Source organism: Myotis myotis, unplaced genomic scaffold (genome assembly GCF_014108235.1).
Source record: "Myotis myotis isolate mMyoMyo1 unplaced genomic scaffold, mMyoMyo1.p scaffold_m19_p_9, whole genome shotgun sequence".
NCBI classification, from domain to species: Eukaryota; Metazoa; Chordata; class Mammalia; order Chiroptera; family Vespertilionidae; genus Myotis; species Myotis myotis.
In genome coordinates, this window is record NW_023416401.1 from 92,209,208 (window position 1) to 92,235,380 (window position 26,173).

Consider the following 26,173-nt stretch of genomic DNA (forward strand, 5'->3'; position numbering starts at 1 on the left):
GAGCGGCAGGGGTCCGAGAGGGTGGCCGGGGCCGGAAGAGGGGACAGGCCCTGCTCCAGGACGGGAGAGGGTCAGTGAACCACGATTCCCAGGCGCCCGAGGTCTGAGGAACTCCGCGGGGCTGGACTTCCGCCGGGGCCAACCCTGGAGAGCAGGTCGGGGGGCGCGGTCTGGGCGCCCCATCCCGTGACGTAAGCGCGCAGCCGTATATAAGCGTGCGCGTCCGCGCGTGCGCAGCTCCGCGCGTCTCGGTCGTGGAGTGGCCTCCCGCCGTCTCCTCTGCAAATGGGCTCCCCGGCCTAGCGCCCCCGTTCCCGCCCCCGTGATCGCGCGCCGAGGTCCGCGAGGGGTCGCCGCCAAGGTGAGGGCGGCGGGGGCGGCCCCGTGCGTGACGCTGGCCGGACGGGTCGACAGAAGGAAGCGAGGACGCACCGGGAGCGGGCGGAGCGGGAGGCGCGGGGCTGGGGGACGCGGCGCTGGAGGCGCCAAGGGCGGGGCCGAGGGCTATCGTGGGGTGGGAACGGGCCCCTGGGCCGGGTGGGTTCGGTATCCCCGGGGGCAGCCAGGCGGGTTCCCGGAGGCGCAGGTGGTGCCCCACGCACAAAGCGCCTTTGTTCCGCGCGCGCGGCCGGTTCGGGCTGGTTAGAGCTGCTGGCGCCCGGCGTGGAGAAGGCGGTCCGCCACCCGGGCGTTCCGGAGCCACATCTCGGCTCGAGATACCGGCGCCGCCGCCCCTCCCGGGAGCCCACGGAGCGGACCCGGGAGCCCGGGTGGGAAGCCCTTCCCCAGGATCATTTGGTTACCAAAGGGGCCCCGAACCCCCGTGCGCAGGTTTCCACCAGTGCACAAGCAAGAGCATGGCCGCCATCCCCTCCAGCGGCTCCCTCGTGGCCACCCACGACTACTACCGGCGTAAGTCAGCTCCTCGCCCACGGCCCCCAGGTCTGCCCCCCCCCCCCCCGCCCAGCTCTAGTCCTTTGAGAAGCCCAGGCTGCCTGGGGAATGGCTGCAGGCTGAAGCTGACCTCCTCTCCTCTCCAGGCCGCCTGGGTTCCACTTCCAGTAACAGCTCCTGTGGAAGTGCCGAGTACCCTGGGGAAGCCATCCCCCACCCCCCGGGTGAGTGCAGCAGGCCCACTTCCCTTCTGTGGCGGGAACCATCTGGAGGGGGTCCCAGGAGTGGGCAGCAGCACTGTGACCCCACTGTATTGCTCTCAGGTCTCCCCAAAGCCGACCCGGGTCACTGGTGGGCAAGCTTCTTTTTTGGGAAGTCCACTCTCCCATTCATGGCCACAGTGTTGGAGTCCCCAGAGCAGTGAGTGCACCTTCTTGGGGCCAGCGGGGGAGGTGTGGCAGCTGGGAGCAGCCTCTGACCACACGCTCTCCCCCCAGCTCGGAATCTCCCCAGGCCTCCAGCAGCATGATCACCTGTGACCTGGCTCGGGAAGCCACAAGGAAGCAGCCTGGCGGCCAGCCTGACAAAGTCAACGCAGGGTCCCCATCCTGAGTGGCCACCACCAGCCACCAGACTTCCAGAGGCGCTAGGCTCTTTGAGCCCCTCCCCCCCTCCTCCATCCCCTTCCCTCGCACCCCACCTGGCGTAGACTAGGCCGGCTGCAGCAAGCAGAAGCAGTTGGGTTCTTTTATATCAAAACAGCAACACACCAAAAAGGAAGTTGAGAGAGCCCCACTCTTTACTACCCAAGCCACACGCAAGCCTGCCTAACACCCCATAGCCATGTGCCTTGCACCAAGTGGAAAATAAATGAGAAGAAGCCAGCATCCCTGATCGTGTTCCTGAGCTGTGTGTCCAGGCAGTGGGAGAAGTCACTCAACCTCCTCACTTCCTGGTGGAAGTGGGGAGCTGGCCCTGCCCCAGGGACTCCTTGCTGGGGGGCTACCTCAGGCCTGGCCGATCCCCCACCCCTAGTGAGCTGCTGTGATGAGTGTGGAGCCTTGTGCCTGAGAGAGGTGGGCACCTGGGAGAGTGGGTGGTCCGTGATCTGTGTAACCCTGAGGTCATGTCTACTAGGTCACTCAGCCCCTGCCCCTTGGCCTCTGGGAGGCTCTGGGTTTTGGAGCTGTCAGCTAGAGGGACCTGGTGCCCCTTGAAAGACATGAGGCCCCTCAATACCAGGGAGGGAGGGGTAGGGACAGGCAAAGGTTGTCCCTACCAACTGGTATGGAACAAGCACTGAGCCACACTGTCTGCCAGGTGATTTCCCATAAGTGCCACCGCTAGCTCCTGTAGGACACTGAGCAGGGCCCTCCCAGCCCAGGAGGGGTCGGGCCATGACCCCAGGCACTTACAGCTAAGGGCGGGGGAGTGGGGTGTCCTCGCCACAGGCAGCCCAGCTTTGGGCGAAGTCCAGCTCAGGGAGCTGGGAAGGGTGGTTGTGCAATCTGTCTGCCTGCCTGGTGTCCACAGGTCTCAGTGGCCAACAGAATGACCACATCTGTTGGCCAGGAGAGGGCAGCTTAGTGGGTGGGGGCATGGTGTGAGGTGGGACTCAGCTGGCTGCTGAGGGAGCCCTCCTCTCCCGCCCCCTCCCCTCCCACCCTGTGCTATAGATAGCTGCATGAGTCTATTCCAAGGCCACTGGGGGGGCTTACCCAGGCTCTCCTGTGGTCCCAGAGCTGGATGGGCAAGTGCCCCACCCCATCTTTCTGGCCATAGTGTCCAGACCAGGCCCCAGAGCCTTCGGAGGCAGCTCCTGAGAACAATGGCAGGGAGACTGGGGCAGCCACCTGATCCTGGGATGGTAGGTGACAGCGCCCAACCACCAGCAGAGCCTGTTTGAGTGCTGGGGTGTCTTCCCAGCCTCGAGTCGGGGCAGGCAGGGGCCAGATGGCAAAAGGAGGGCACAGCCAGGACCCAGGTTTCCACCATGTACTGGCTGGAGGGCCAAGCACTGGTCCTGACGGCTGATGGACTGGGTCAGTGCCAGGCACAGCTCCGCTCCCCACTCCTGCACGGCTCCACGTCGAGGCAGGTGGGAGGGCCTGGCATGTTTCTGGTGCTGGTGTCTCAGAAGAGGCAGTCTCGGCTCCAGGCCGCAGAGCATCTCTGCCCAGGGCAGGGCGCCCTGCTGGCTGACGCAGCTTCCTGCCCCGAGTATACAGTCTGGATCTAGGCGCTGTCGTGCCTTTGCCCCCCTCCAGGCAGTGGGTGGGGAGGACCACACTCGGCACTCAGGTTGGGTTCTCGTAGCTGGTGAAGCTGCAGAGCTGCTCCCGCAGGGCTCGGAAGCAGGGCCTCCGCTCAGGGCTCCGGTGCCAGCACGCGAGCATCAGCCTGTGGGCGCTGGGCGGGCACTCGGGGGGACAGGGCATGCGGTAGCCAGAGTCCACTCTCATGAAGGCCTCGTGGTTGGACATGCCTGTGGAGAGGACAGGGCGACTGGGGGGCCAGTGCCCACGGGGGACAGGGCGGCTGGGGGGCCAGTGCCCACCGGGGACAGGGCGGCTGGGGGGCCAGTGCCCACCGGGGACAGGGCGGCTGGGGGGCCAGTGCCCACCGGGGACAGGGCGGCTGGGGGGCCAGTGCCCACCGGGGACAGGGCGGCTGGGGGGCCAGTGCCCACCGGCTACTGTGCCTCCTCGGATGCCTTGGGCCACGCTCTCACCCACGGCACCCCACACCCATTTCCTACGCCCTTGCTCTGGTCAGCACCCAGGGGCTCAGAATGGTGTCCAGGTAACAGGTCCAAAGTGACAGCCACTTCCCACACTGCTTGGGCCCAGTACCTGGATAGGGCGTCTGGCCCCTGCTGAAAATCTCATGGAGGAGAACCCCGAAGGACCAGACGTCGGATTTGATGGAGTAGTGCCCTCGGGAGAGCGCCTCTGGGGCGGTCCACTTGTAGGGGATTTTGCGGTCGTAGGAAAGGTAGATGTCCTCCTGCAATGACAGACAAGCTGGGGGAGGCAGTGGCTGCCTGCACCTCCAAAGCAGGGACAGGCATGGGAGCCGGTGCCTGGTGAGCAGGGCTGTGGCTGCCTGCCTGTAGTGTGAGCAGTTGGGACACAGGCCATCACAGCCACTAGAGGGGGATGCGGCCCACCTTGGAGACAGGCTGACCCAGGGCTTGTGGGCAGAGAAGACAGACGGGCGGCATAGCCCAGACATGGGGCCGCGTGACCCAGCAGCACAGTGGCCACTGGCAGAGCCTGCAGATGTGCTCAGGTTCACGCGTTCAGAGATGCCGAGAAAGGCTGACTGGCCACCACTGGACAAACTCAGAAAGGCTGGCAGTCGCAGTCAGCCTGCCTTCTCCGGTGACTGTCCCCTGCTGGCCACCGAGTGAGGAGGGAAACGCCTCAATGAGGAAAGGACCACCGAAACGGCAGCTCCTGAGCGGCCCACGCAAGGAGCAAAGGCATGAACTGGCACTGGCAGGTGTGCAGGAAACAGGTGTGGCTGTCGACCGAGGGACCACGAGGCCCACTGCATGATTCTGACCTTGTGTCTCCCAGTCTCCACAATAAAACTTTCTCTGGGGGTTGGGAGGTGTTTCCCCTGAGCTCACGCACCACACGCATCCTCTGCTGCCTGAACCGCAGAAGCTAAGGCAGCATCACGAATGAAGGAGTGAGCAAGTGAAGGCTGGTCCCTGCTTCTCCCGCTCAGCAGAGACTGGCTCCTGTGGTTCCTGGACTGGCCAAGTGCCTCACACACGCCCCACCCCTGCCCCAGCTCTGAAAGGCCCCGTGAGCAGCTTCCTGTGTCCCCCCTCCCAGAGCCGCAGCCCTCCGCTCCTGTCCCCTCAGGGACCACAGAGGATGCCCTGCTCTGCCCCAGGCCCTCCTGGGCCCACCTTGATGAGCCTGGCCAGCCCGAAATCCCCCACTTTGCAAATGTTGTTCTCTCCCACGAGGATGTTCCTGGCAGCCAGGTCCCGGTGGATATAATTCTGCGACTCCAGGTAGCACATGCCTTCGGCCACCTGGGAGGCAATGTCCACCAGCTCCAAGACAGGCAGGGCTTTCTCATCAGACTCTGCAGAGGCAAAGGGGCCGGTCAGTGGTGTCCTCTGCCGGCTCTGTTGCAGCGGAGGAGCTGGGCAGAGCGCGGGGCTGATTTAAAATTGGGACAGCGGCCCCCACGCAGCCCTTCCAGAGGCAGTTCTGTTTCAGCCCTAAAGAGGTTCATACACATCTATACTTCGCTTCGGGGAACCTGAAGCAGGGCTGTCAGTACACAGGCACCCGTCAGATGGAAAACAGAAAGGCCCTACAGGCCACTGGCCAAGGGAGGCAGCACACCTGTGTGGGAGTGCACAACCGTCAACAGTGTCCTTTCTGAAGAACCGTCAGTGACATGGGACAGTGCCTGCAACGCGCCGCTTCTGTGAGCAGCTCGACAGTCAGACTTTTGGTCAGGAAGACTAGATCCCAGGTGCACACATCACATACTGGCCGTCATCCTACATTTCTTCCCGTTTCAACATCTCTGACACTGGGCCACACCTGCCCCTGTGGCCCTCCGCTCAGCCACAGCCACCGTCCGGCTGGGTGGTACAGGAGACCCTGGGGCTTGTCAGAGGATAAGACTCAGGTGGCCATGGCCGCAGGAGTGAGAGGGGCTTTCCTTGTCGTATTTGTCCTTATCTCTATTCCTCAGACTTCACAATGAACAGACAGCACATTTAGCACACATGTCGCACACGTTCCTTACCCAGGAAAGGCCCGGCAATGCGTCAGGAGACCCCGGCGTCCTGTGCATGGTGTGGGCAGTCAGGGTTTTCTTCCTTCAGCGTCCTTCCTGACCCCTCCCCCAGCGAGCATGTGTCACTTTGGTCCCTGAGAGCAGCCCCCAGGCCACCCCCGCCACTTACCCCGCAGGAGCTCCAGCAGGCTCCCCTTTGCCATGAGCTCTGTGATGATGTACACGGGGTCCCCCACGGACGCCACCGCATACAGCGCCAGGATGTGCTTGTGCCGAAGCTTCTTCATGGCCTGGATCTCCGACTGGAACGTGTGCTGGTGTAGGAGGTCGTCTGCAAGATGGGCAGGTCGGTGGGTGCAGGCCCAACAACCACCCTCAGTAACTGTGGGTGCTCTCTTGGGCCCAACTCCCAAGGCCAGAGTGCAGGGCAGATGCACTGGTCCCACGGCAGCCCCGCACCCCATAGGGGTCCCCATGAGGGTCCGCCACACCCACTCCACTCTGACCACACCCAGGCACCCTCATACCACTTTGGCCCACCCCTGCCCCAGCCACATGAGGAGCTGAAACATGCCCATGTGCTCCCGTGGGCCCTGGGCCGCTGGTTCTTGCCCCTGGTGCCTACCAAGGAGATTGCAGATGGGCCTGTCAGGTTACTAGCAACCGTGGTTTGGTGGCTTTCCATTAACGATAAGAATTTAACAGCCACCCTGGCCAGTGTGGCTCAGTGGTTGGTCATCCTCCCATGCACAGAAAGGTTGGCAGTTCAATTCCCAGTCAGGGCACATGCCCTGTTGTGGGCTCCATCCCTGGTAGGGGGTGTGCAGGAGGCAGCCAATCAATGTTTCTCTCTCCCTCTCCCTTCCTGTCTCTAAAAATCAATTAAAATCTTTTTCGAAAAGAAATAACAATGTAATTAAAATGGAATATAAAAAAATTGATTGTGCCCTTTGTAATAAGTGCATTTAGGTAAGAACAGTTGCAACTGAGAGGAAATGTCACCTCCATGTGGCTGTAGGTGCCACAAGTGGCACAGGCAGGGCAGTGCATGGCTCACGGATGCCAGGCCCGGGCTTGCCTCAGCCCCACACCCAGTGAGTGAGGCCAGAAGTCCCTGTTGGTGGGGCTGGAGGGGGTGGTCAGGCAGAGTCCCCTGGCCTGGGGCCACTCACCTCGGGCAATCACCTTAATGGCCACACGGACCTGGCCTTTCCAGAGCCCCTCGAAGACCTCCCCGAAGTAGCCGGCCCCCAGCTTCCTGCAGAGCGTGAACTCCTCCCGGGGCCGCTCCCAGTCGGCACAGAGGGGCAGGGGCTCCCGCTCGTGCTGCAGGGACAGGCAGGGACACAACAGGGGGTGCCACCCCGTCACCCAGCCCTTCCAGAAGTCCCTCTGACCCCAGCAGCGGGAGTCCTGGTCAAGGGTCCCAGTGTCCAGGGCATGCTGTGCTCTCCAGGGGCTGCCCCTTGCTGTGTCCGGTAAACACCCACCCTCACTGCCTGCCCTGGGCCTGTGACATTGGCCCACTTGCCACTCAGCTAGCAGCTGGGCACATGGCCTTGTCTCAGAGACAAAGGACACAGCAGGGACATCCCTGACCTCTTATGGTCCAAAGGTGAGGGTGACCGGCAAAAGGGGACCATCCTCTGCCCCACCTGCAACTCCAGCTCTGTAGGACCTCAGCCAGAGTCCCCTGGAGTCCCATGCATGACCCTGAGGATCCATGTCATTGAGGAGAAAGGGCTGCGGTGGGCAGATCCGGAGCGGGGGGCAGAGGGGGCACGGGGCCTACCTTCCAGCAGGGCACAGTCAGCCGCAGGCCTTTGGACAGGCTGTGTGCCTGGTGGTGGCCCACGAGCTGGGCCAGGCTGGGGAAGGACACGGCTTCGCTGAGGTGCAGCCGGCCAGCACACCTCCAGATCCTGTAGTGCCGCACGGCCTGCCTGTCCCGCACTGGAGCACAGGGCCATGGACAAAGGAGAGCACATGAGCCGGTGTGAGCACCACAGTCTCAAGAGGAGTGCAGGCCAGGAGGGCACCACACCCAGCCTCCTGCCCTGTGTCCTCCCAAGAGTGGAAGGAGAAAACCCAGGCTGGGACCACAGGACAGCCACCCCCGCAGGGCCTGAGGTCCCCGGGACAGGCCTCGATGTCCTGGACGTCACAGCCAGAAGGAGGGAGAAAGGGTCTGGGGTAAGGAGGCACCAAGCCCGGCGCCCTTGCAGAACGGGAGAGGGGCTGTTGTACCTGAGAGGACATAGTCGGCGCCCGGCTTCTCGCTGACCCTGATCAGGAAGGCCCCTGGCTCCGTGCCGTCTGCCTGCAGTCGGTGCAAGGCTTCCAAGCGGGAGATGCAGCCGAAGAACCACCTGCAGGGGGGCCAGGAGGCCCAGAGCCCACACTGACTCCATGCTGATCCCTGCCCTCCGACCCTGAGTCCCAGCCCTGTCACCGGGACCCCCAGCTGCTAGCTGATACTGTCTCCACCCTGAGGATTCTTCTTTGCCCATCACAGAACCCAAATATCCCAAGTGGCTGGTTCTAGAAAGTCCCTAGTGACCCGGAGGCTGCAGAACAGGCATCTCCCACCACTCTGGCCTGGGCTGTCCCCTGTGTGTGGTCAGATTCACCCTGTCCCAGGGATGTGCTGTCCATCCCAGGGGACCACATGGTTCTGTGATTCTGTGACCACCTTCCGCAACCTGGGCCACAGTCAGGCTGTGTTCCAGCACCAGGGACCTGAGCAGCTGGCTGGGCACAACTGACTGGTCACACAGCCACATTTGCACACTCACCCACACACTCGCCCCATGCCTACACGCCAGCAGCCAGCACCAGGGCATGGCGAGCCCTGGACTCTGGGCTGCAGGGTGGGGCCGGCCATCTCCCAGGTGACCTCTGCTGCCAGCTGCTCTGTTCTTGGCACCCCAACTCCCTCAGTACCATTGGAACTCAGGCCCCTGCACGGAAGACCACTTCCCAGCACAGCCCAGCATGCACACCTCAGAGGACTCCCTGCTCACCCCGCACCACGCTGCCTCCCCCCTGCCTCCTCCAGCTGGTCCTACCCCGCAGCACACCCGCTGAGAGACCCTGCCTTCTGAAGCCGACCTGCTTCCGGCTGAGCTTGCTCATTGCCAGCCTCCCCTCGGTAGGCGGTCATCCCTACACGTGTTCACTGTGCTGCCCACACACAGCGTGAGCTCAAACAAGGTGGGTGCACAGGCTGGACACCCCCTCCCCGAGCTCCGGGGAGCCAGCTCAAGCCTCGTGGGTGCGCCCATCGAAGGCTGGCCTGTGGTTCAAGCATCCTGGGCAGCCTCTCAGGGAAGCTGCCCGCTCCCGGAGCCACCTTGCCATGACGAGGCAGCCGTGAAGGTGCAAGGAGCAGGTGCCTGCAGCCCACACCCGAGCAGGGCATGTCGCAATGACCTTCCTCTCTCCCTAACTAGGTCGCACATCTGGTTTCAGTTGGTTAGAAGGTGAGCAGAACTTGGCTCCCCAAAAGGTCCAGCCCTGCCTTGGGTTCACTGCGGTCCAGCCACCTGGGAGCCCCCTGCGGCCTCTTCTGTCCTCTCTGGGTCCTGGCACCACGAAGTGATTATGTGGGAGCCCAGGGGAGGGGCCTCAGGCCTCGGCTTCCCCCCAGATGCCAGTCGGCAATGCTGTACAGCCATGGATGGTGGGGTCCAGCCCCGACTTGGGGGCCCAAGGAGACGAAGCCACAAGTCCTCACCCTCCTGGGCCAGCCCTGCACCCCTGCCCCTCCCCGAGCCTAGCCACAGGGCGCCGAGCTCTATTCCCTGGAGGCCCTGCCCTGCTCTGAGCTCTAATGGACTGCAGGGCCCAGGGACGAGGGGTGGGGGTGGGGGAGCAGCTTGGTGGCCGGCAAGGACCACGGGGCACTCACGGCTCAGACTCCACCGTCTCCCTCTCGGCCAGGTAGTTGTGGGGCACGTAGCCTTCAGCCAGGGCCCCGCCCTCTGCGTCCAGCAGCGTGGCCCACCACCACTCCTCCTCCTTCCGGGACACGTGGAAGAGGTCGCCTGCCCGGAAGCTTAGCTCCTGGTTTGTCCGGGCCGTGAAGTCCCAGAGGCCCACATACTGGGGGCCCAGGCGGGCCCGGCCCCGGGACACCATGGTGTCTAACGTGGAAGGACCCAGCCACCTGGCCTCCCCTGCCTGTCGCCCGGCTGCTCTGAACACCGGGGCTGGGAGGTGTGGAAGGGCAGGGCCAATTCTGACAGCCACCCACACCCCCAGCCAATGAGCTGCCCACTTCCCTAAGCACCTGGGCCCAACCCTAGAGGGCCTGGCAGCCCCACCTGTTCCACCTCCTGGGCCAGGTCAGTCTGGGCGCTGCTCTTGCCCACCCTCTGTGGGAAATGTGCCCACCCAGCGACCACGTGGCTGGGCCTGAGCCCCAAGAGAGGGAGGGCGGAGTGACCAGCCAGGGCCCCCTGGGTCCGCCTTAGTGGAGCCTGGACCATGGGGGGTTTTGGAGCTGGGTCAGGGACAGAGACCATGGACAAGGCACTCCCTTCCCTGACCTCAGGGCCGCCGGGAGGGGCTGGTGTGGCTGCCACGGGCAGCCCAGGGTGACGTGGGTCCGGGGTCAGCCTGCTGGCCTGGGGCCTGAGTGACTTCCTGTCTGGGGAGGTGCCAGGATTTGCTGCTACATCAGGAGGCTGAGGACAAATGAGCGAGTCCTACTTGTTGAAACGCTCCCTTCATCAAGGAGGAGTAAGGCCCTGCTCGCCCATCTCGAGGAAAGAACAGGAGGCGTGCTATTTAACAAGGTCATCCATGTGCTGTGCCGGGCAGCCCCACTCAGCACTGACCAAGCTGCGTGGGAAAGTGGCCGCGGGCGCCCTGGAGGGGGCAGGGCTTAGCGGGAGCAGGACACAGAGGGGTGGGCAGCTTAGCGCCTGTTGGGCCCAGGGGGTTCCAAGCCCTCCTCAACTGCTCACCAATACACTCCAGTCCAAGGGGCCTCGAGTTCCTGGTGCGGACGAGCCTGGGGCTCTGGCTGAGTCACACCAGGAAGCTCCAGTTTCGAGACTATGTCCCAGCCCCGCCCAGAGGCTCCGGAGCACAAACCTGTCCAGCACATGGCTGGTGAGACACCCAAGGTGAGCCCCACGCACACCTGCCTCTCTGGCCTGTGACCACGCCTCGCTCATTCCTTCCCTCTGAGGCTGCCTGCCCAGCCCGCCCACACACCCCAGTGCCAGGCAGAGAGGGTGAGCCTTTCCTAGTGGCCGGAGCCCCTGCCCAGAGGAGTCCCTTGCTCCCCCCGAGCCGGAGGAGCTCAGCTCCAGCCCTCACCTTCTGGGGCCCAGCTCCTCGGCCCAGCCCAGGAAGGAAGGGCCCGCAGCTGCTGCCCAAACCCTCCTGCCCCCACTCCCACCAGGGCTGGGGCGGCCTACCCGGGGGTCTGAGGCTCTGGGGACTCCTGCCCTCCCACTCAACCCTGATCCAAAGCCAGATGCACCTGAGCCTGATGTGTCTGGTTCCTACCCCATCCCTGTGCTGCCCCCACCGCTCGCCCCCAACTCAGCCCCAGCAGCCTCTGCTCTCTGAGCAGCCCTGGGGGGTCGCTTATCTGCACCCGAGGGGCTTGCCTGCCTCTGTCCCTTCTGTCCCACAAGCCTCTGGGGTATAGCTGCCAGTGTGGGGCTCCCAGGGAGGTGGGGGTTGGGGACCCTGGAGGCAGACCCCACCCACCCGCTCCTCCTGCTCCTCCGTTTGTTCATCCATTCGCTCCAGAGCTGGGCAGGTGAGGCACCTCCTCACTCGGCGATGTCAGCTGGTGGCTTGGAATCCGAGCTGGGAGCTGCCTCGCTCTGGAGACGCTGCTCCCCTTCCCGGGAGAGCTGCCTGCAGCTGCCCGCCTCCCACAGCCGCCTCCACGTGGCCTGACTGCATAACCAGGTCGCGTTGGACTCTATGCCACAGAGGCAGACGAGTCACCCGCCCCCCAGACGGCTTGCCATGGTAAGACCAGCCCCAGCCGCCCTCAGCTCCAGCCCAGGGATATGGAAAGGGCTGTTCTCGCAGCTCCTGCAGGGCGTCAGGGGATCATCTGCCTCTGGCTGCCCGGGATGGGGGCTGGGACACAGGGGCCAGCTCTCCTCCATCATGACGCACCAGCTCTGCTCTGGCTGGGGCTGAGGCCTGTGGTGACGCACGTCTGTGCTGCTGACTTAGTGCACACATGTTTATTGAGGGCTGCCTCCCTGCACACACAGGGGCTGCACACAGGCAGAGGCGTGCATGTGCAGGCGGTGCTGCATCCCACGTGCCCAGAGCCTGGGGCCGGCCCGGGAGCCCCACACCAGCCCCTTCAACAAGGCCCTGGCGGAACTCTGGGGAAAATTGGGAAGCCCCACCTGCTGCTCTTGACCCTGGGAGGGGGTCCCAGGCGGGAGGGACCTCAGCCGGCTCAGAGCTTCTCCCCCAGTCACCCTGAGGGGGAGTAAACCCAGCTCGACAGGCCTTCTCTCAGGGTCCTGCCCATGCCAGGGACATGGCCACGCCGGGCAGAGGACGCCAGCCCCTCTGCTCTCCAAGTGCATGTTTTTGTATGTTGGCCTGTGTATGCACACCTGTGTGTGTCAGCACTGAGGCCCACAGCCAGGGGCTCTGAGGGCTGTAGGTCCGGCACCCTGTATGAGCTGAGGCGAACATTGTCCTGAAGAGAGGCCCAGGGAGCAGCCCAGCCCCGGCAGCGCCCAGGTCATGTGAGGGTGGGGTGGAGGCACCTGTGGAGGGTGCCCAGCGCCGCCTGCAGCATGGCAAAGGCCGGCCGCTCCTCCGGGCTGCCTTTCCAGCACGCCAGCATGAGCACGTAGGCCTCGGCGGGGCAGGCGGCCGGGCGCGGAAGCCGGTACCCTCTCTCGATCTGCTGCAGCGTCTCGTGGTTGCTCATTCCTGGGGAGGAGGAGTCACCGTGGATCCAGCCCCCAGCCTTCCCCAGACCCTGTTCCATGGGCAGCCTCGTGGCCATGTGCCCCTGCTGAGGGGAGCAACCCACAGGGCAGGGTGCGCCCTCCTTCGGCTGCCTGGAGGCCCACCTTCGTAGGGACACTGGCCATAAGAGAACACTTCATAGAGCAGCACCCCAAAGGACCAGACGTCCGACTTCGGGGAGTACACGCGGTAGTGGGCGGCCTCGGGTGCTGTCCACTTGACGGGGACCTTGGAGCCGCTGCTTGGCGAGTAGATGTCATCCTGGTGAGGGGACGCCGTGGTGAGATGGGTGAGGTGGCGCCCTCCGCTCCCCTGGCTCCACCGCCTGCGGGGCCGGCAGCCCCAGCCCGCACTGACCTTGAGCAGCCGGGCCAGGCCAAAGTCGGCCACTTTGCAGGCCAGGTCGTCGTCCACGAGCACATTCCTGGCGGCCAGGTCTCGATGCACGATGCGCCGCTCCTCCAGGTAGCGCATGCCCTCGGCCACCTGGCAGGCAAAGCCCAGCAGGGCTGGAGGGTTCAGGGCACGGCCTTCGGGGTCTGCAGGGGCAGCCGACACTCAGGCCACTGCCCTCTGTGCCTCAGTTTCCTCATCTGAGAGGGGTGGGCCTGTGCGGCTGCAGTGACCATGCGGGGCAAGCTGTTCCTTGGCAACCAGCCTGAGTCCCCAACAGAGACAGAGAAGGACCAAAGTGGGGAGGGGCGCTGGACGGGGTCCATCCTGACCTTGTTCAGGGGCCGGTGACAAAGATGGACCACTCCCCACCTGCACTCTGCCCAGCCTGGAACCCAATGCCCTGACTTTCTCTCCACTAGGCCCAGGCTGGCTCAGGCCAAGGGCCCTGAGCTCACTGTTGGCCCCAGCCCCCCACAGCCCTCTGAGTCTTAGAAAATCCAGCCACCAACAAGGCCTGGAGCCTTTCAAAGGCCTGTGCCAGAAGGCAGCAGGGGTCGCTGTCCTGGCCCGAAGGTCATGCTGCCCACAGACAGGCGGGCCAGTAGGGGTGCACTCACTGCCCAGGAAGGCCTGCAGGTTGCCCTTGCGCATGAGCTCGGTGACGATGTACACGGGCTCGCCAGCGGAGCACACGGCGTGCAGCTGGATGAGCCGCGCGTGCCGCAGGCTTTTCAGGGTCTGGATCTCTTGGGCGAGGTCAGCAAGTTTCATGTTGGCTGCTGGAGAGGGTGCAGCTCCAGGGCCCGTCCACATCACCCGCGGCTGCCCCGGGCTCCGGGGTCAGGGGTGGCAGGGCCTCACCCACCTGATTTGATGACCTTGATGGCCACGGGCACGGAGCCGAGCCACAGGCCTTCCCACACCTCCCCGAAGTAGCCTTTGCCCAGCTTCCTCCGAAGGGTGAACTCAGAGCGCGGCCGCTCCCACTCATCCTGCTCCGGGGGCTTCTGTGGGGGTGAGGGGCATTCAGGGCCTCTGTGTGTGGCCCTGTCAGAGCGGCAGCTTCTCCAGGGACCAGGCCTCCCCCCAGCACGTGCTCAATGCTGGCTCTGGGTGGAGCAAGGGGTGCCAGGTGCTGACCTCCCTGAGGCTGGGCACCATTTGCTGAAGAAGGACCACTGTCCACAAACACTCATCACTGCCCCTCAGGCTATCATTTCGGCCCCTCGGCAAACGGCCGCGCTGGGACCGTGGTGGAGAACTGCAGCCCCAGCTCAGGGGCGGCTCCTGGGGCAGGTCCTCAGGATTAGCATCTCCTCCCACAGCTTCTGCCCTGGGCCTGGAGCTGCTGCGGGAGCCTCCCCATGTGCCCCCAGCCCCCCTGCCCTCCTCACTGCTGCCTGCAGAGCCTGGCATACTCCCGGCCAGGGCTCTCGGAGGAGAGCAGACCCCACTCCTGAGCAGAGCCCCCACCAGAGTGTGGAGGTTCACCAAGTGTGGGCTCCTGGGCCTCATCAGATCCCCTGCTGGCCCTCTGGCAATATGCGAGGCCCAGCAAGGCCGGGCAGGAGCAGGGCAGGGTTAGGCCCACCTGGGACACACAGGGCTGCAGTAGCGGGTTCTGGATCAGCTTCCAGTTGGCTTTGTAATAGGTGAGCAGCTCCCCCAGGCTGGGGAAGAGATGGCCCTTCTGCAGGTAGAAGCTGCCGTCAGCCGCCGTGGAGATGCGGTAGTGGCGGACTTTGGCCTGGGCCCGGACTGGGAAGGTGCAGAGATGGAGGCTGTGTCCAGACCCTCCACCACTACCACCAGGAGACTGCCACCACCCTCTGGGGAGCCAAGGCGGCCGGAGCCTTGTGGGGGAGGGGGAGTGTGGGTAGCTACAGGCAGAGGAACAGACAGGGTGCAGAGCGGCGCCAGGGGAATGAAGGCGGTGAGCTCCTGAGGAGGCCGTGGACAAACATGAAGTGACCCGCAGTAGGCGCTGTCAGGCCCTAGGTGGGGCTGGGCACAAGTGAGGACTCTGAGGTCAAGAGTGTTCTCATAAGAGAGCAACCAAAGGACCCATGCATGCATTTGAGCATAACCAATGGACACGGACACTGGGGCAGTGGGGGCTTGTCCTGGGGGGCGGGAGTGGCGGGGGGAGGTCAATCGCGGAAAAAGGAGACAGATATAATATTTTCAACAATAAAAAAGAGTGTTCTACCTTGGCACAGCTTCCCAGGGTGCCTCAGAGGGACAGAGGCATGAGGGGCCCTTGTACCTGACAGCGAATAGTCGCCCTGGCTGCTCTCACTGGGCCGGATGAGGAAGGCGCCGGGCACGTTGGCTGGGGACAGGAGCAGCTGCTGGGCCTGGGTGCGGCTGATGCCACTGAAGTACCAGCTGCAAAGGGTGGGTGCATCGGTCACTAGGCAGGCCCAGCCCCAGGCGCCTAGCCCCACACTGGCCAGAGGCCCCAGGTGCCCACTCTGTGCCCCCAGCCCCGGCCCCCAGTGCTCAGCCTCCCAAGTCATCAGGGACTGGACAGGCGAACCGCTGGGGCTGGCTTGGACTGACAGCCACCCGCAGTGACCCATGCCATGTAGACTGTCCACTCACCTTAGCCACGGATTCCCGTTAGTCCTGCTCATAAAGTGACCACAGCCCTGGCCACAGGCTAACAGCCTGGCCATAGACCAAACCTGTCAAACTCAAGACAACTGAGCCCTGAGAGGGAAGGGGTCCACTGGGAGCCAGGGCACCCTGATGAAGCTCAGGTGTGTGGGCGGGGCTGCAGGTGTGGCCTGGAGAACCAGGGGTGCCGCCTGGCTGGGCATGGCCCACATGCCTCAGGAGGTCATAGGTGGGTGGGAGAAGCAGCCTCAATGCTGGAGCAGCTGGGAAGGCCCTCAAGGAGGTGGCCTGAGCCTGGCTGGGCAGGTGGTCAGGGGAGGCTGGGAGACCTGGGAGGCTCAAAGCATTGAGCGTCCACCTCTGAGGAACCCTGCCCAGCACAGACCAGCCCGAGCCCCTGGCCCAGATACCAGAAACCCCCACACCTGAGAGAGTGGTGGGGCGGGCCTGCTTGGGGCTTCCTCATCTGACTCTCCATCTGGGTCAGCACTCTACCAAGAATCAGGCCTGGTGAGGCTGCTGGCCCACCCCATCACCTGTGTCTATTCCCCAAGGCCCAGGTTGGGGAACCTCACTCCTGAGTTAGCTTCCCTCCTGGGAGCCTCCCCATACCTAGGGTCCCTGGAAACCCAGCGGCAGGAGGCCTGCCCCCCAAGGGGACCACTTATGTCCAGGGACAGCCCAGTGAGCACAGCCCCTCATCCACCCTGAGGGACAGCAGAGGTACTGGCTCTCAGACCACCTGGGGGCCCAAAGTATGACTCAGAGCGAGACAGCACAAGGTGGGGGTGCCCCCCAGAGAGGGGACCAGGTGAACATAGATGTGCAGGTGGGTACTGCTGGAGGCAGGGGCAAGGGCAGGGCCTGGCAGGAGGGGGCAGAGACAAACCTGCACCCACCTGGGGAGCTATGGAGAGGGGCTGGGAACCAATGTGGCCAGGGCCGTGGGGCTGGCCTGGGCTGGAGGGAAAATTGGAGGCAGAAGAAGTGGGTGCGAGTGGGTGGAGAGGCAGAGGTCTGGGAAACACTGGGAGATAGAATCAGCAGACAGGGCGGTAGGGAAGGGTGGGGGACCCGTGGACCTTACATGGGTCCCCAGAGACAATACCTGGTGGGGCCGCGAGCTCAGGGACACATTGACTGGGGAGCTCTGAGGCGGCCAGGCTCCGTCCACACAGGCTCTGCCTCTGGGCCTGCTGGCCTGCTGGCGGGGAGAACATCTCAGGTGTGAAGGCTCTCAGCAGGCCTCCCCAGGACAGCAGGGCCCTGGGGGACAAGGAGAGCCAGAGGCTCCCAGCCTGGCCTCCCTGCGGCCCCAGGCCTGGGGAGGGAGCTGAGACCTGGGCTGCAGGGATGTCCTCCGGGTCCCTCCCTGGGGCGTGGGGCCATGGACGACATAAGATTGTAGGGGAGCCCTCAGCAGCTTGGAAGCAATGAGGCCTCACTGTGGGGGTTGAGGGGCCCAGCCCACCCAGCCGGTCTGGCCCAGGGACAGGTGTCTGGGGCTAATGACCCTGGGAGTGTGGTCAGCCCTTTCATCTCCAGCCCAGGCAAATAGTCATTAGCTCTTCCTCTTGGCAACCCCTCCCCTCCCCACAGCCCTGCCAGCCTTTTCCGGAGCAGCTCTGGCTTTGTCCTCCACACCTGGAGTGACTGTGGGTAACTCCCCATCGGAGTGCCTGTTTGGTCCCAGGCGTGGGGTGGGGGCCAGGAGGCACCTTCCTGTGACTCAGGCTTCTCCCAGGAGCTGGCAGTGGCCTGACTGAGGCTGAGACCCTAGGCTGGTCGGCAAGGACACGTCCAGGGCTCAGGCCTGGCCCAGTGGGTGCGGGACCCACATCGAGGTGAGGTCTGCTCAGCAAAGCAGGCAGCCTGTTCTCACCCAGCATGCCACCTCCACGCATGCTGGCTGAGAGGAGAGACTCTGCCCGAGTGTCCGCGAGCCAATGCCCCGTCCGTTCAGACACCTGAGATTGCCACGGTCACCACTGCATTCGGCGGAAAGATGGGTCAGGCTCACATCCTGGGTTTGGGTGGAATGCTTGAGGCCTATGGACCGTGCCCACTGCCAGATGGCAAGGCCCTGTTCAGAGCTGGCACACAGCTGCCCCAGGAGACCACCTGTCCTTGGACCTGGAGCTTGAGCTGGAGGTGACCTCCCCGAGGAACCTGCCTGGAGAGCCCTCCCCGCTTCTTCTTCCTTCCATGGTGACAGGCTGTCATGCCAACAAGCAGATATTCCTGCCTGGGGACTGGCCCTGCGTCGGGGCTCAGGCTCTGGGGGGAATGGTTGGGCTCCCCTACCTGGGCCCGCTGCCCACACAGGCCTTTCTTGGAGCAATCCCAAAGGCCAGGTCATGTCTGCCCCATAGCTGGCCCAGTGCAGGTGGAAGGGCTGGTGACTGTGCAGGAGTGAGGGGCAGGGGAATGCACCTCTGATATGTACCACCCCCACCCCCGTCACCACCTTACCACACCCTCAGAGCACAAGAGGACTCCGATGGCCTCTGCACACTCGGGCCCTCACTGGGAGCTCTAGGAAGCAGAGGCTATGGCGTCTCGCCCCAGCCCCTCGCCCCTGCCCCCAAGCAGTGACTACTTAGCCAGCCTGCAGAACGAGAGCCTCCTCGATGCTGCCTCCAGGACTGAGTCCCTGTGTGAGAGCAAGAGGGCACCTAGCCAGCCGGACAGAGTCCCAGTGTGGCCGGCCAGGAGCAGGCACACACGCCGCCCAGCCCCACCTGCCAGGCCGTCACTGCTGTCTGTGTCCCAGGCTCTGTGCTCACTGCTGTGCAGCAGCGCCTGGAGGAGCCCGCTGCTGAGTGCATGAGTGACCCCACAACGATCCCAGACTCCCAGATGGCCTCCCAGCCTCAGCCACCGCTTCCTGACTCCCAGAGCAGGCGGTACTCACGGTTGGTCTGCGAGCCTCTCAGCGGTGGCCTTGGCCACATAGGCGAGGGGCACAAGCCCCACACTGGGCTGGCCCGAGAGCCGACGGGCAAAGATGTAGTCGCCCTCCTCCTTGAGGGCGTAGAGCCTGTCCCCACGGCTGACACTCAGCTCATCCGCATACCGTGCCGTGAAGTCACACAGCGCCCTGAAGAACTGCCCAGGCGCTGGGGGGCTGCCAAGCACAGCGGCAGGGGGCTCCAGCTCCGGGTCGGCACCCGGGTCGGGGAAGCAGGGGATGCTGTGGTCCTGGGCACCTGCTGGCCAGATCTTGTTCCAGAAGAAGGACAGGAAGGCCAGCCGCTTCCTGAGGAAGGGCTCCATGTTCCAGGGTGTTCTGAACCTGTTCCCCACGCCGCCCAGGCCCTGCAGGGAAGGGGACGTCCGGAAAAGGAGAAACTGGAAGAGCTGGTGGGAAGGCGAGTGTCGGAGCCTGGAGCCTCGGAGCCTTGCTGCGTTCGTCCTGGCTGGTGTGAGGTGTGGTGTAGCAGGTCACTGCAGCGGGCCCCCACACCCCACAAGCAGGAGCAGGCTTACACAGCCCCCTGCCTGCCTCTAGGCTGGTGTTCAGACCAGCCTGGGGGGTGGGGCCGGGGTGGGGGCAGCCCCGCCCCTCCTCCCTTCTGTCCCTCCCCCAGGCCCAGGCAGGATGGAGCGATGCTGCTCTGCGAAGAATATGAAGGATATGAACCCCGTGGCACAGAGGGGGTGGGGATGAGTCTGGTGTATGGCCAGGCCCTCCTGCTCGATGAAGCAAACTCGGCCTGTGCTTCTGAGTTGGGTGGGGAAAGCAAGCCCCAGCCGTCAGATTCTGGGGTCTGGGGCTGTGGGCAGGGTCTGTGGTGGGTGGGATTCCAGCCAGGTGGCCTGCTCTCTCTCCACGTGTGTCTCCCTCCACCCAGGGTCATTATTGAGGCCACATCTCTCTTCTGATGGCTGCAAACCCTCCTTCCTCTCCCTGAACTCTATGTACACCCAAAAGTTTGCTTTCTCTTTTTTAAAATATATTTTTATTGATTTCAGAGAGGAAGGGAGAAGGAGAGATAGAAACATCACTGATGAGAATCATGAATCGGCTGCCTCCTGCCCGCCCTACACTGGGGACTGAGCCCGCAACCCAGGTACATGCCCTTGACCGGAATCAAACCTGGGCCCTTCAGTCTGCAGGCCGACACGCTTCCCATTGAGCAAAACTGGCCAAAAGTTTGCTTTCTGTGGTGAATGGTCCCAATAAACAGGTGTGACGATTGTCCAACTGGCCCCCGAGAGGCAGCCGACCCTTTTCTCTGCATTGCACCTGGAGGCCCCGCCACGCACCTGGGCAGCAGCTCTACAGTCACAAACTGGTGTGGCAGCCACACTGCTCTGAAGGGGCAAGGGCCCAGGGGCAGCTCCGGGCACCTGAGACTCATCCTGTTGGGGGTGTGAGAAGAAGATATTTTTAAAAATATATATTTTATTGATTTTTTACAGAGAGGAAGGGAGAGGGATAGAGAGTTAGAAACATCGATGAGAGAGAAACATCGATCAGCTGCCCCCTGCACACTCCCTACTGGGGATGTGCCCGCAATCCAGGTACATGCCCTTGACCAGAATCAAACCTGGGACCCTTCAGTCCGCAGGCCGATGCTCTATCCACTGAGCCAAACCGGTCAGGGCGAGAAGAAATATTTATACACACATACTTGGGAGGGGGGAGCCTGGAAGAGCCTGCAGTCCCGCCACCACCTGCTCCCCTGAGTGCAGGCCTGGGATTTGTGGGTGCATTTCCCTCAGTCCAGATACATGGCTCCTCCTCCTCGGAAGCCAGGCCTCTGACCTGCAGCCACAGGGCCTCCTCAGGCCAGGTCCCCACTCGTGCTGACCATGCTCGGGTCAAGCACTCAGAACCCGGACACGTCCTCCTAAGACACGCCGCCCCCAGAGCTGCAGGGCCTCTGGGACAGCACATTCCTCCGGGCGCAGGGCAGGCAGGGAGGGCCCGCCTTGGGCCTCTGGACTAGCTCCCACGCCTGGTCCCAGGCCTCCTGTTAGCCCCCCAAAAAGCCCAGAGACCCCCATGATGGGCTGAGGTCTTCCTCCTACTGGCAAGGAAAACAGATCCTGTCCATCCTCCTCAAGGTCGGAGCAGAGACATTTTTCTAGCAGGAACCTGTGCTTGGAAGTGGGCACCCCTCCCAGCTCGTGAAGAACTCTGGCCCTTCTCAGTCTCCCCCAGTGACGAGGGCAAGAGGCTCCTCCTCGTTGGCCCAGGCTCTGCCAGGAGTACCGCTGGCCGCCGCAGCCTGCCACGGGCCCTCCACCAGGCTGGCCCTCTGGCTCCACCGTCACCCTAAGGAGCGGCCGTGCTGGGTGGGGTGGGTGGTGGGCATGAGAGCGGAGGCTTCCACAACTCTGGATGTGGTCAGATGAAGGGTTCAAATCCTGTTCAGACTCACTAGCCGTGGGCAAGGTGCTGACCTCCCTGTGCCTTGATTTCCCATCTGTAAGAACACTGAGCTCCCAGTGACGTGGGGAGCAGGGGCCTCCGGCATGCAGGCTGAGGAGCCACCACCCAACGGGCTCATGTGTGTGGAGGACACACGATGGGGGTGTCCGCGCTCGGGTGCACTCCCCTCCCCAGGGCTGTGACCTGGAGACCACCAGGCTCCCCACCTCAGGGCCCAGGGTCGCTCTGCCAAGGGCAGCACGGCCCGGTGACCGCAGAGTTGGGCGAGAGAGAGCACAGATGCCTTGGAGCGGCACTCACAGAGGAAGGACCAGCCAGGCTGCACACGGCCTGCTGGGCTCCACAGAGAGAGGCCGCCAGGGCGCGGGGCAGGCCGGGTCCCTCTGGGACCACGCTGCTTGGTCTGACACAGCTTCTGCAGGAAATGGGCAGTGGGTTCATGGTGCCTCTGTTACATCTTACAACTGGGTGTGATTTACAATGATCTCAAATTCAACATTTAATTGTAAAAAATTAGCTTAGGAACAAGACACAGAAGGGGCGGAGCCAAAGCGGCCAGGGGCGGGGCTGCTGTGCGCCCCTCTTTCTCCCTCAACCTTCAGACGGCACCCCCTTTCCAAACCACTCAGCCCCTCGGATCCCGGAATAACAGCAGCTCCCATAGTGAGTCAGGGCCCAGGGCAGATAAGGAGGGCAGGCCAGGCCCCAACACACCCTCCTCGGGCTCCACCTCTGGTGCCCCCCAGGCCTGGGCCTGAGAAGGGCTGATAGGCAGCTAGCCAGGGGGACTCCTCCAGCGGGGAGGGGTGCAGTGGGCAGGCTCTGGCACAAAACAGACTGGGAGGGCACTCAGGCAGACATTCTATCTTGGAAGGGGGCCCCACCACTGACCTCCCAGGAGGAGCAGACAAGCATGGCTTGGGGTGTCCTTGCCTCTTCAGCCTCCCCAAGGGGGGCAAGGGGTGTCTTAGGGAGTCAGACCTACCACTCCGGGTGGGACAGCCCGGCTGGCTGAGGGATCCCAGAGGCCCTGAGCCCAGCTGGCCCCTGAAGGTGGGGCTCCAGAGGCTGAGAATACCTCTGAGGGGCGCCGGGAGCTGTGGCGACCCCATTTGTCCAGACCTAGATGGGGCCCCAGCGTGGGAGAGGAAACGGGCAGCACCTTCACCAGGGAGACCAGTATTGCCCACCTGCCAGTGCCCATGGCCCCGACTCTGGGCAGCTCCAATGAGGGGTTCCCTGAGCGGCGCTCAGCCAGGGAGGCAGCAGGAGCCCCCCTCAGAACCACCCGCAGGCTGCAGGTCCCGCCAGAAGCCCCGCTCAGGGAGCCCTGTGCCGGGCGGTGACTCAGGGACCGCCAGCCTGAAGGCACCGACTGCGGCCTGGCTCCCGCACTCCGCGGCGGCTCCCGGTGGGTCCCAGCGGAGAGAGCAAAGCCCATGGACAGTTCCTCCGAGCCGGCAGGGCGGAGCCGGGGAGAGGCCAGCGGTTCCTTGGGTCGGGGTCCTGGGACCGTCCTCCCGCAGCAGACAAGTCTGGGAACGCAGGGAACGGGTCTCCCCTCTAAGCCTGGGTTCCCCCACCCCGCCCCCACTCCCGGGCGCCGCGGGCGTCACAAAGACTCAAGATCTCCATGGCAACCGCTGGTTGCCACGGGTGCGAAACTGGACGCCCCCGCTCTGCGCACAGTCAGCCGCACGGAGCTCCGGGAGGCAGGGCAAGTGGGCGCGCGGGGCTGGGGGAGGGCCTGGGGTGGGGCATGCAGGGGACGTGGGGAGGCGCGGAGGTGGGGGTAGGTCTCTGGAAGGTGGGCGGGCGGGTTGGGGGGGTGGCTTCGGGGAGCAGGAACGGGTGGAGTCAGAGTCGAGAAGGCCAGGACTCCAAGCGACCCCTCCTGGGAGTTTACACCAACCCATCTGTGGTTTTCCACCTGGGAGACTTGACCCGCAGCCAGATCCAGGGGCAAGAGTTCCCTCCAGAGGCCAGAGCAGGACTTAGGCCATAAATCCTGGGATCCTGGGCTCGGCTGGCACCTCACCCCCATAGCCTCTCTGTTGTGCCCAGGCCTCTTGTGGCTCCTCTGCTCCAGGAAGGGCAAGGACCTTTGGGGAGGAGGCAGCCTGCCCCAGCCTTACCCTGCCACTTGGTGGGTTCTTGGGCAAGTCACTGGATCTACTGGGCCTCCCTGTAACTCACCCAACCCTTGGGTGTGGGACAACCCGAGCTTCCCAGGTGCAGGCCGGGGCCCTGGGGGTGGCTGGGACCTGGGACAGCAGCCGGGAATGTTGGCTCCTTCTCCCAGGAGCCCCAGCTTGCAGGAGTGGTCTGCCTCACTGTGGCTGCATCCAGCTGTGGGGCGCCCTGACACCCAGAGCTGGAAACCTGGTGGGGGAGGGGGGTCGTGGCCCCAAAGGAGCTTCAGGCTGTGGGGTCCATGACTAGCTTTGCACCTGGAGTGAGAGTCCACCTGTAGGAGGGAGTGACAGGGCCTCAGCCTTTGGGCCTTTCCTAGGGAGTCGTGGCTCTTTAAGGCCCTGGAGGCCCGGGACACAGGGCTCGGGAACTGGGAACCAGCCGGCTATTCCTCAGCTGGGCCAGCCTCCCAGCTGGCCCTGGTCCCCAACTGGACTGTCCTGGGGTGAGCCTGGCCCTCTGCTGTGCACCAGCGGTGAGGGGTGGAGGGTCTGCCGGGCAGTGGTGTCCCAAGGGGAGTTCGGTGCTGCTCAGACAGGACCTCACTGAGTCTCCGTGCCCCGAGGAGCACTGTCACCCATTTCAAACAGGTCCCGAAACCTTTGCCAGGCCGCACAGCTGGTCAGTGGCTGAGGTTTCTGCTCAAGTCATTCTGGCCCCAGAGCCCAGCCCAGGTCTTAGCCCTGTCCTGCGTCCTCACAACCAATCATCCGTAATGTTTGCCCCTCAATGCCTACTTTTTAAAAATATATATATATATTTTTTATTGATTTCAAAGAGGAAGAGAGATAGAACCATCAATGATGAGAATCACTGATTGGCTGCCTCCTGCACACCCCCTACTGGGGATCGAGTCCACCACCTCACCATGTGCCCTTGACTGGAATTGAACCCAGGACCCTTCAGTCCATAGGCTGACCGATGCTTTGTCCATTGAGCCAAACCAGCTAAGGCTCTAAATGTCTACTTTTAATGACTCTGCAGCCTGCCTACCTGGCCCTCCAGGCAGCCTCTTCTAGAGAAAGGTGCTCCCCACAAGGTCCTCCCCCCAGGAAGGATAGAGGGCCCAGTGTGGGGGTTAATGGGCCTGAAATCACCCACACACACAAACAGCCCCAAGTGAGCCCGGTGGGCAGCAGAGGCCTGTCTGACTGCTCCCGCTCATGGCCCACCCTCCACCCCTCCCTCCAGACAATGAGTTTCCAGGTGACAGGCCTGGGCCTGGACAAGATGAAGCTGGACAGTCCCCAGTCCTTCCTGGACCAGGAGGAGGTGGAGGAGGCTGAGGACCGGCAGCTGCTGGAGCCGGAGGCTTGGAGGACCTACACAGCACGCCGCAATGCACTGCGGGAGTTCCTGACCTGCGACCTGAGCCCCCACCTGCTGAAGCGCCATCACGCTCGCATGGAGCTGCTGAGGAAGTGCTCCTACCACATCGAGATCCTCCCCAAGCACCTGGCCCTGGGCGACCAGAACCCGCTGGTGCTTCCCAGCACCATGTTCCAGCTCATCGACCCCTGGAAGTTCCAGCGCATGAAGAAGGTGGGCACCGCGCAGACCAAGATCCAGCTCCTGCTGCTCGGAGACCTGCTGGAGCAGCTGGACCACGGCCGTGCCCAGCTGGATGCCCTGCTCGAGTCGCCTGACCCTCGGCCCTTCCTGGCGGGCTGGGCACTTGTGGAGCAGCGGCTGGCAGACCTGTCGGCCGTCATGGACAACTTCCTGGCCATGATGGTGCCAGGGCGTCTGCATATCAAGCACCGCCTGGTGTCTGATGTTGGCGCCACCAAGATCCCGCACATCCGGCTCATGCTCAGCACCAAGATGCCCGTCATGTTCGACCGCAAGGAGTCGGTGGCCCACCAGGACTGGGTCACCCTGCGCTGGTTCGTCACCATCCAGCCAGCGATGCCGGAACAGTTCGAACTGCGCTTCAAGCTGCTGGACCCACGGACACAGCAGGAGTACTTGCAGCGCGGCATCATCCCCGTGGCCGCCTGCACCTTCGACGTCCACAACCTGCTGCCCAACCGTGTCTACAAGTTCACCGTCAAGAGGGCAGAGAGCTACACGCTGGTCTATGAGCCCTGGAGGGACAGCCTCACACTGCAGACCAAGCCGGGGCCCCCCGAAGGGCCGCCCCCCCGTCGGCTGGGCAAGCCGGGCCGCCCCTGACTGCAGCTTCCGAGAGATGGTTTTCTAATATTTATCCACTAATAAAGAGGAGTATAAACGCACACACACAATGAAAGAAGCAAACCTACTTCCGTCCTGAGGGCAGCGGCAGCCACATGGGTATTTCTCCTGACTTGGCCCAAGCACTCCCACGAGCCCCAGGCCCCACAGCTCCTGCTCCCTTTTCGGGGGGGGGGGGGCGGGGGCCCCAGGCTGGACCTTCCAGGACAGCTGGCCCCAGAGCAAGAAGCACCAGCCCTGGCACCTGGATGTCACCTCCAGCATGACAGCTGCCCCGGGGCTCGGCCACGCCAGCTCCATCTCCCCCCCCCCCCCCGCCCCCGTCACAATAACCAGCCATGTGACCTCAGCACAGGCTCTGGCCACCTTTCCTCCCTCCTAGGCCAGGTTCCCCAGGGGGACAAGCCCCCAGGTCCTGCCCAGACCCCACAGGGGCAGTCATGGCCCATCACTCTCACCCCAGCTTTATCAGGATCAAGATTGAGGCCAAAAGGACATTTTATTTTTTAAATGACAATAAAAGTCTTATCTTTCCCCCAAATGAAGCTGAAGTTCATCGGCACCCCATCCTGAGGTGGGTGAGGGTCCCAGGAAAGGGCGCCTGGCAGGGGGCATCCCCAGCACACAGGCCAGCATAAGTACTCTTGGGAGGTGGTACTCTCTCCAGCCCATTGGCCCTCCCCACCAACTCCTGCTGTCCAGCCCCCTGTGGGTGACCACCCCCTTGAT

At 63.6% G+C, this 26,173-nt stretch overlaps 4 protein-coding genes across 7 annotated transcripts; 2 read left to right on the forward strand and 2 right to left on the reverse strand.

The window, feature by feature from the left end:
* The first annotated feature begins 204 nt into the window (after positions 1 to 204).
* PPDPF (pancreatic progenitor cell differentiation and proliferation factor) lies at positions 205 to 1,781 on the forward strand. Of its 2 annotated transcripts, none has more exons than XM_036322399.1 (5): positions 205 to 361; positions 832 to 942; positions 1,041 to 1,118; positions 1,218 to 1,314; positions 1,392 to 1,781. In XM_036322399.1, the coding sequence occupies exons 2-5, from the start codon at positions 858 to 860 to the stop codon at positions 1,504 to 1,506; spliced, it is 375 nt and encodes a 124-aa protein (XP_036178292.1). In that variant the 5' UTR covers positions 205 to 361; positions 832 to 857; the 3' UTR covers positions 1,507 to 1,781. The 2 variants fall into 2 exon arrangements, with proteins under 2 accessions (XP_036178292.1, XP_036178293.1); XM_036322400.1 differs by having other exon boundaries at positions 206 to 361; positions 832 to 912.
* Positions 1,676 to 11,523, reverse strand: PTK6 (protein tyrosine kinase 6). 3 transcript variants are annotated; one of them, XM_036322398.1, is made up of 8 exons: positions 11,395 to 11,523; positions 7,915 to 8,036; positions 7,460 to 7,620; positions 6,840 to 6,993; positions 5,837 to 5,998; positions 4,817 to 4,998; positions 3,747 to 3,900; positions 1,676 to 3,379 (listed from the first exon to the last, which is right to left on the reverse strand). In XM_036322398.1, exons 1-8 carry the CDS (start codon positions 11,421 to 11,423, stop codon positions 3,192 to 3,194), a joined length of 1,152 nt encoding a protein of 383 aa, XP_036178291.1. In that variant the 5' UTR covers positions 11,424 to 11,523; the 3' UTR covers positions 1,676 to 3,191. The 3 variants fall into 3 exon arrangements, with proteins under 3 accessions (XP_036178291.1, XP_036178290.1, XP_036178289.1); XM_036322397.1 differs by lacking the exon at positions 11,395 to 11,523 and adding an exon at positions 10,638 to 10,795; XM_036322396.1 differs by lacking the exon at positions 11,395 to 11,523 and adding an exon at positions 9,578 to 10,300.
* Positions 11,524 to 11,779: 256 nt separating this feature from the next.
* SRMS (src-related kinase lacking C-terminal regulatory tyrosine and N-terminal myristylation sites) lies at positions 11,780 to 19,260 on the reverse strand. Its single transcript, XM_036322401.1, has 8 exons — positions 18,569 to 19,260; positions 15,302 to 15,423; positions 14,627 to 14,793; positions 13,901 to 14,042; positions 13,653 to 13,811; positions 12,997 to 13,178; positions 12,744 to 12,900; positions 11,780 to 12,600 (listed from the first exon to the last, which is right to left on the reverse strand). The coding sequence occupies exons 1-8, from the start codon at positions 18,928 to 18,930 to the stop codon at positions 12,407 to 12,409; spliced, it is 1,485 nt and encodes a 494-aa protein (XP_036178294.1). The 5' UTR covers positions 18,931 to 19,260; the 3' UTR covers positions 11,780 to 12,406.
* A 3,672-nt stretch (positions 19,261 to 22,932) lies between these two features.
* On the forward strand, positions 22,933 to 25,593 carry FNDC11 (fibronectin type III domain containing 11). Its single transcript, XM_036323741.1, has one exon. It carries the CDS (start codon positions 24,221 to 24,223, stop codon positions 25,421 to 25,423), a length of 1,203 nt encoding a protein of 400 aa, XP_036179634.1. The 5' UTR covers positions 22,933 to 24,220; the 3' UTR covers positions 25,424 to 25,593.
* The last annotated feature ends 580 nt before the right edge of the window (positions 25,594 to 26,173 follow it).

What these genes read in the sequence shown, in the direction of transcription:
- PPDPF (XM_036322399.1), top strand. Translation starts at nt 858, where the DNA reads ATGGCCGCCATCCCCTCCAGCGGCTCCCTCGTGGCCACCCACGACTAC. An exon ending in AGCCATCCCCCACCCCCCGG is followed by an intron (nt 1,119 to 1,217) that starts GTGAGTGCAGCA and finishes TATTGCTCTCAG; the next exon opens with GTCTCCCCAAAGCCGACCCG. An exon ending in GTGTTGGAGTCCCCAGAGCA is followed by an intron (nt 1,315 to 1,391) that starts GTGAGTGCACCT and finishes CTCTCCCCCCAG; the next exon opens with CTCGGAATCTCCCCAGGCCT.
- FNDC11 (XM_036323741.1), top strand. Translation starts at nt 24,221, where the DNA reads ATGACTCTGCAGCCTGCCTACCTGGCCCTCCAGGCAGCCTCTTCTAGA.
- SRMS (XM_036322401.1), bottom strand. Translation starts at nt 18,930, where the DNA reads ATGGAGCCCTTCCTCAGGAAGCGGCTGGCCTTCCTGTCCTTCTTCTGG. An exon ending in GGGCGACTATTCGCTGTCAG is followed by an intron (nt 14,794 to 15,301) that starts GTACAAGGGCCC and finishes GCACCTTCCCAG; the next exon opens with TCCGGGCCCAGGCCAAAGTC. An exon ending in GCCTGGCCCGGCTGCTCAAG is followed by an intron (nt 12,901 to 12,996) that starts GTCAGTGCGGGC and finishes TCCCCTCACCAG; the next exon opens with GATGACATCTACTCGCCAAG.
- PTK6 (XM_036322396.1), bottom strand. Translation starts at nt 9,807, where the DNA reads ATGGTGTCCCGGGGCCGGGCCCGCCTGGGCCCCCAGTATGTGGGCCTC. An exon ending in GGCTGGCCAGGCTCATCAAG is followed by an intron (nt 3,901 to 4,816) that starts GTGGGCCCAGGA and finishes CTGTCATTGCAG; the next exon opens with GAGGACATCTACCTTTCCTA. An exon ending in GGGCCAGACGCCCTATCCAG is followed by an intron (nt 3,380 to 3,746) that starts GTACTGGGCCCA and finishes TCCTCTCCACAG; the next exon opens with GCATGTCCAACCACGAGGCC.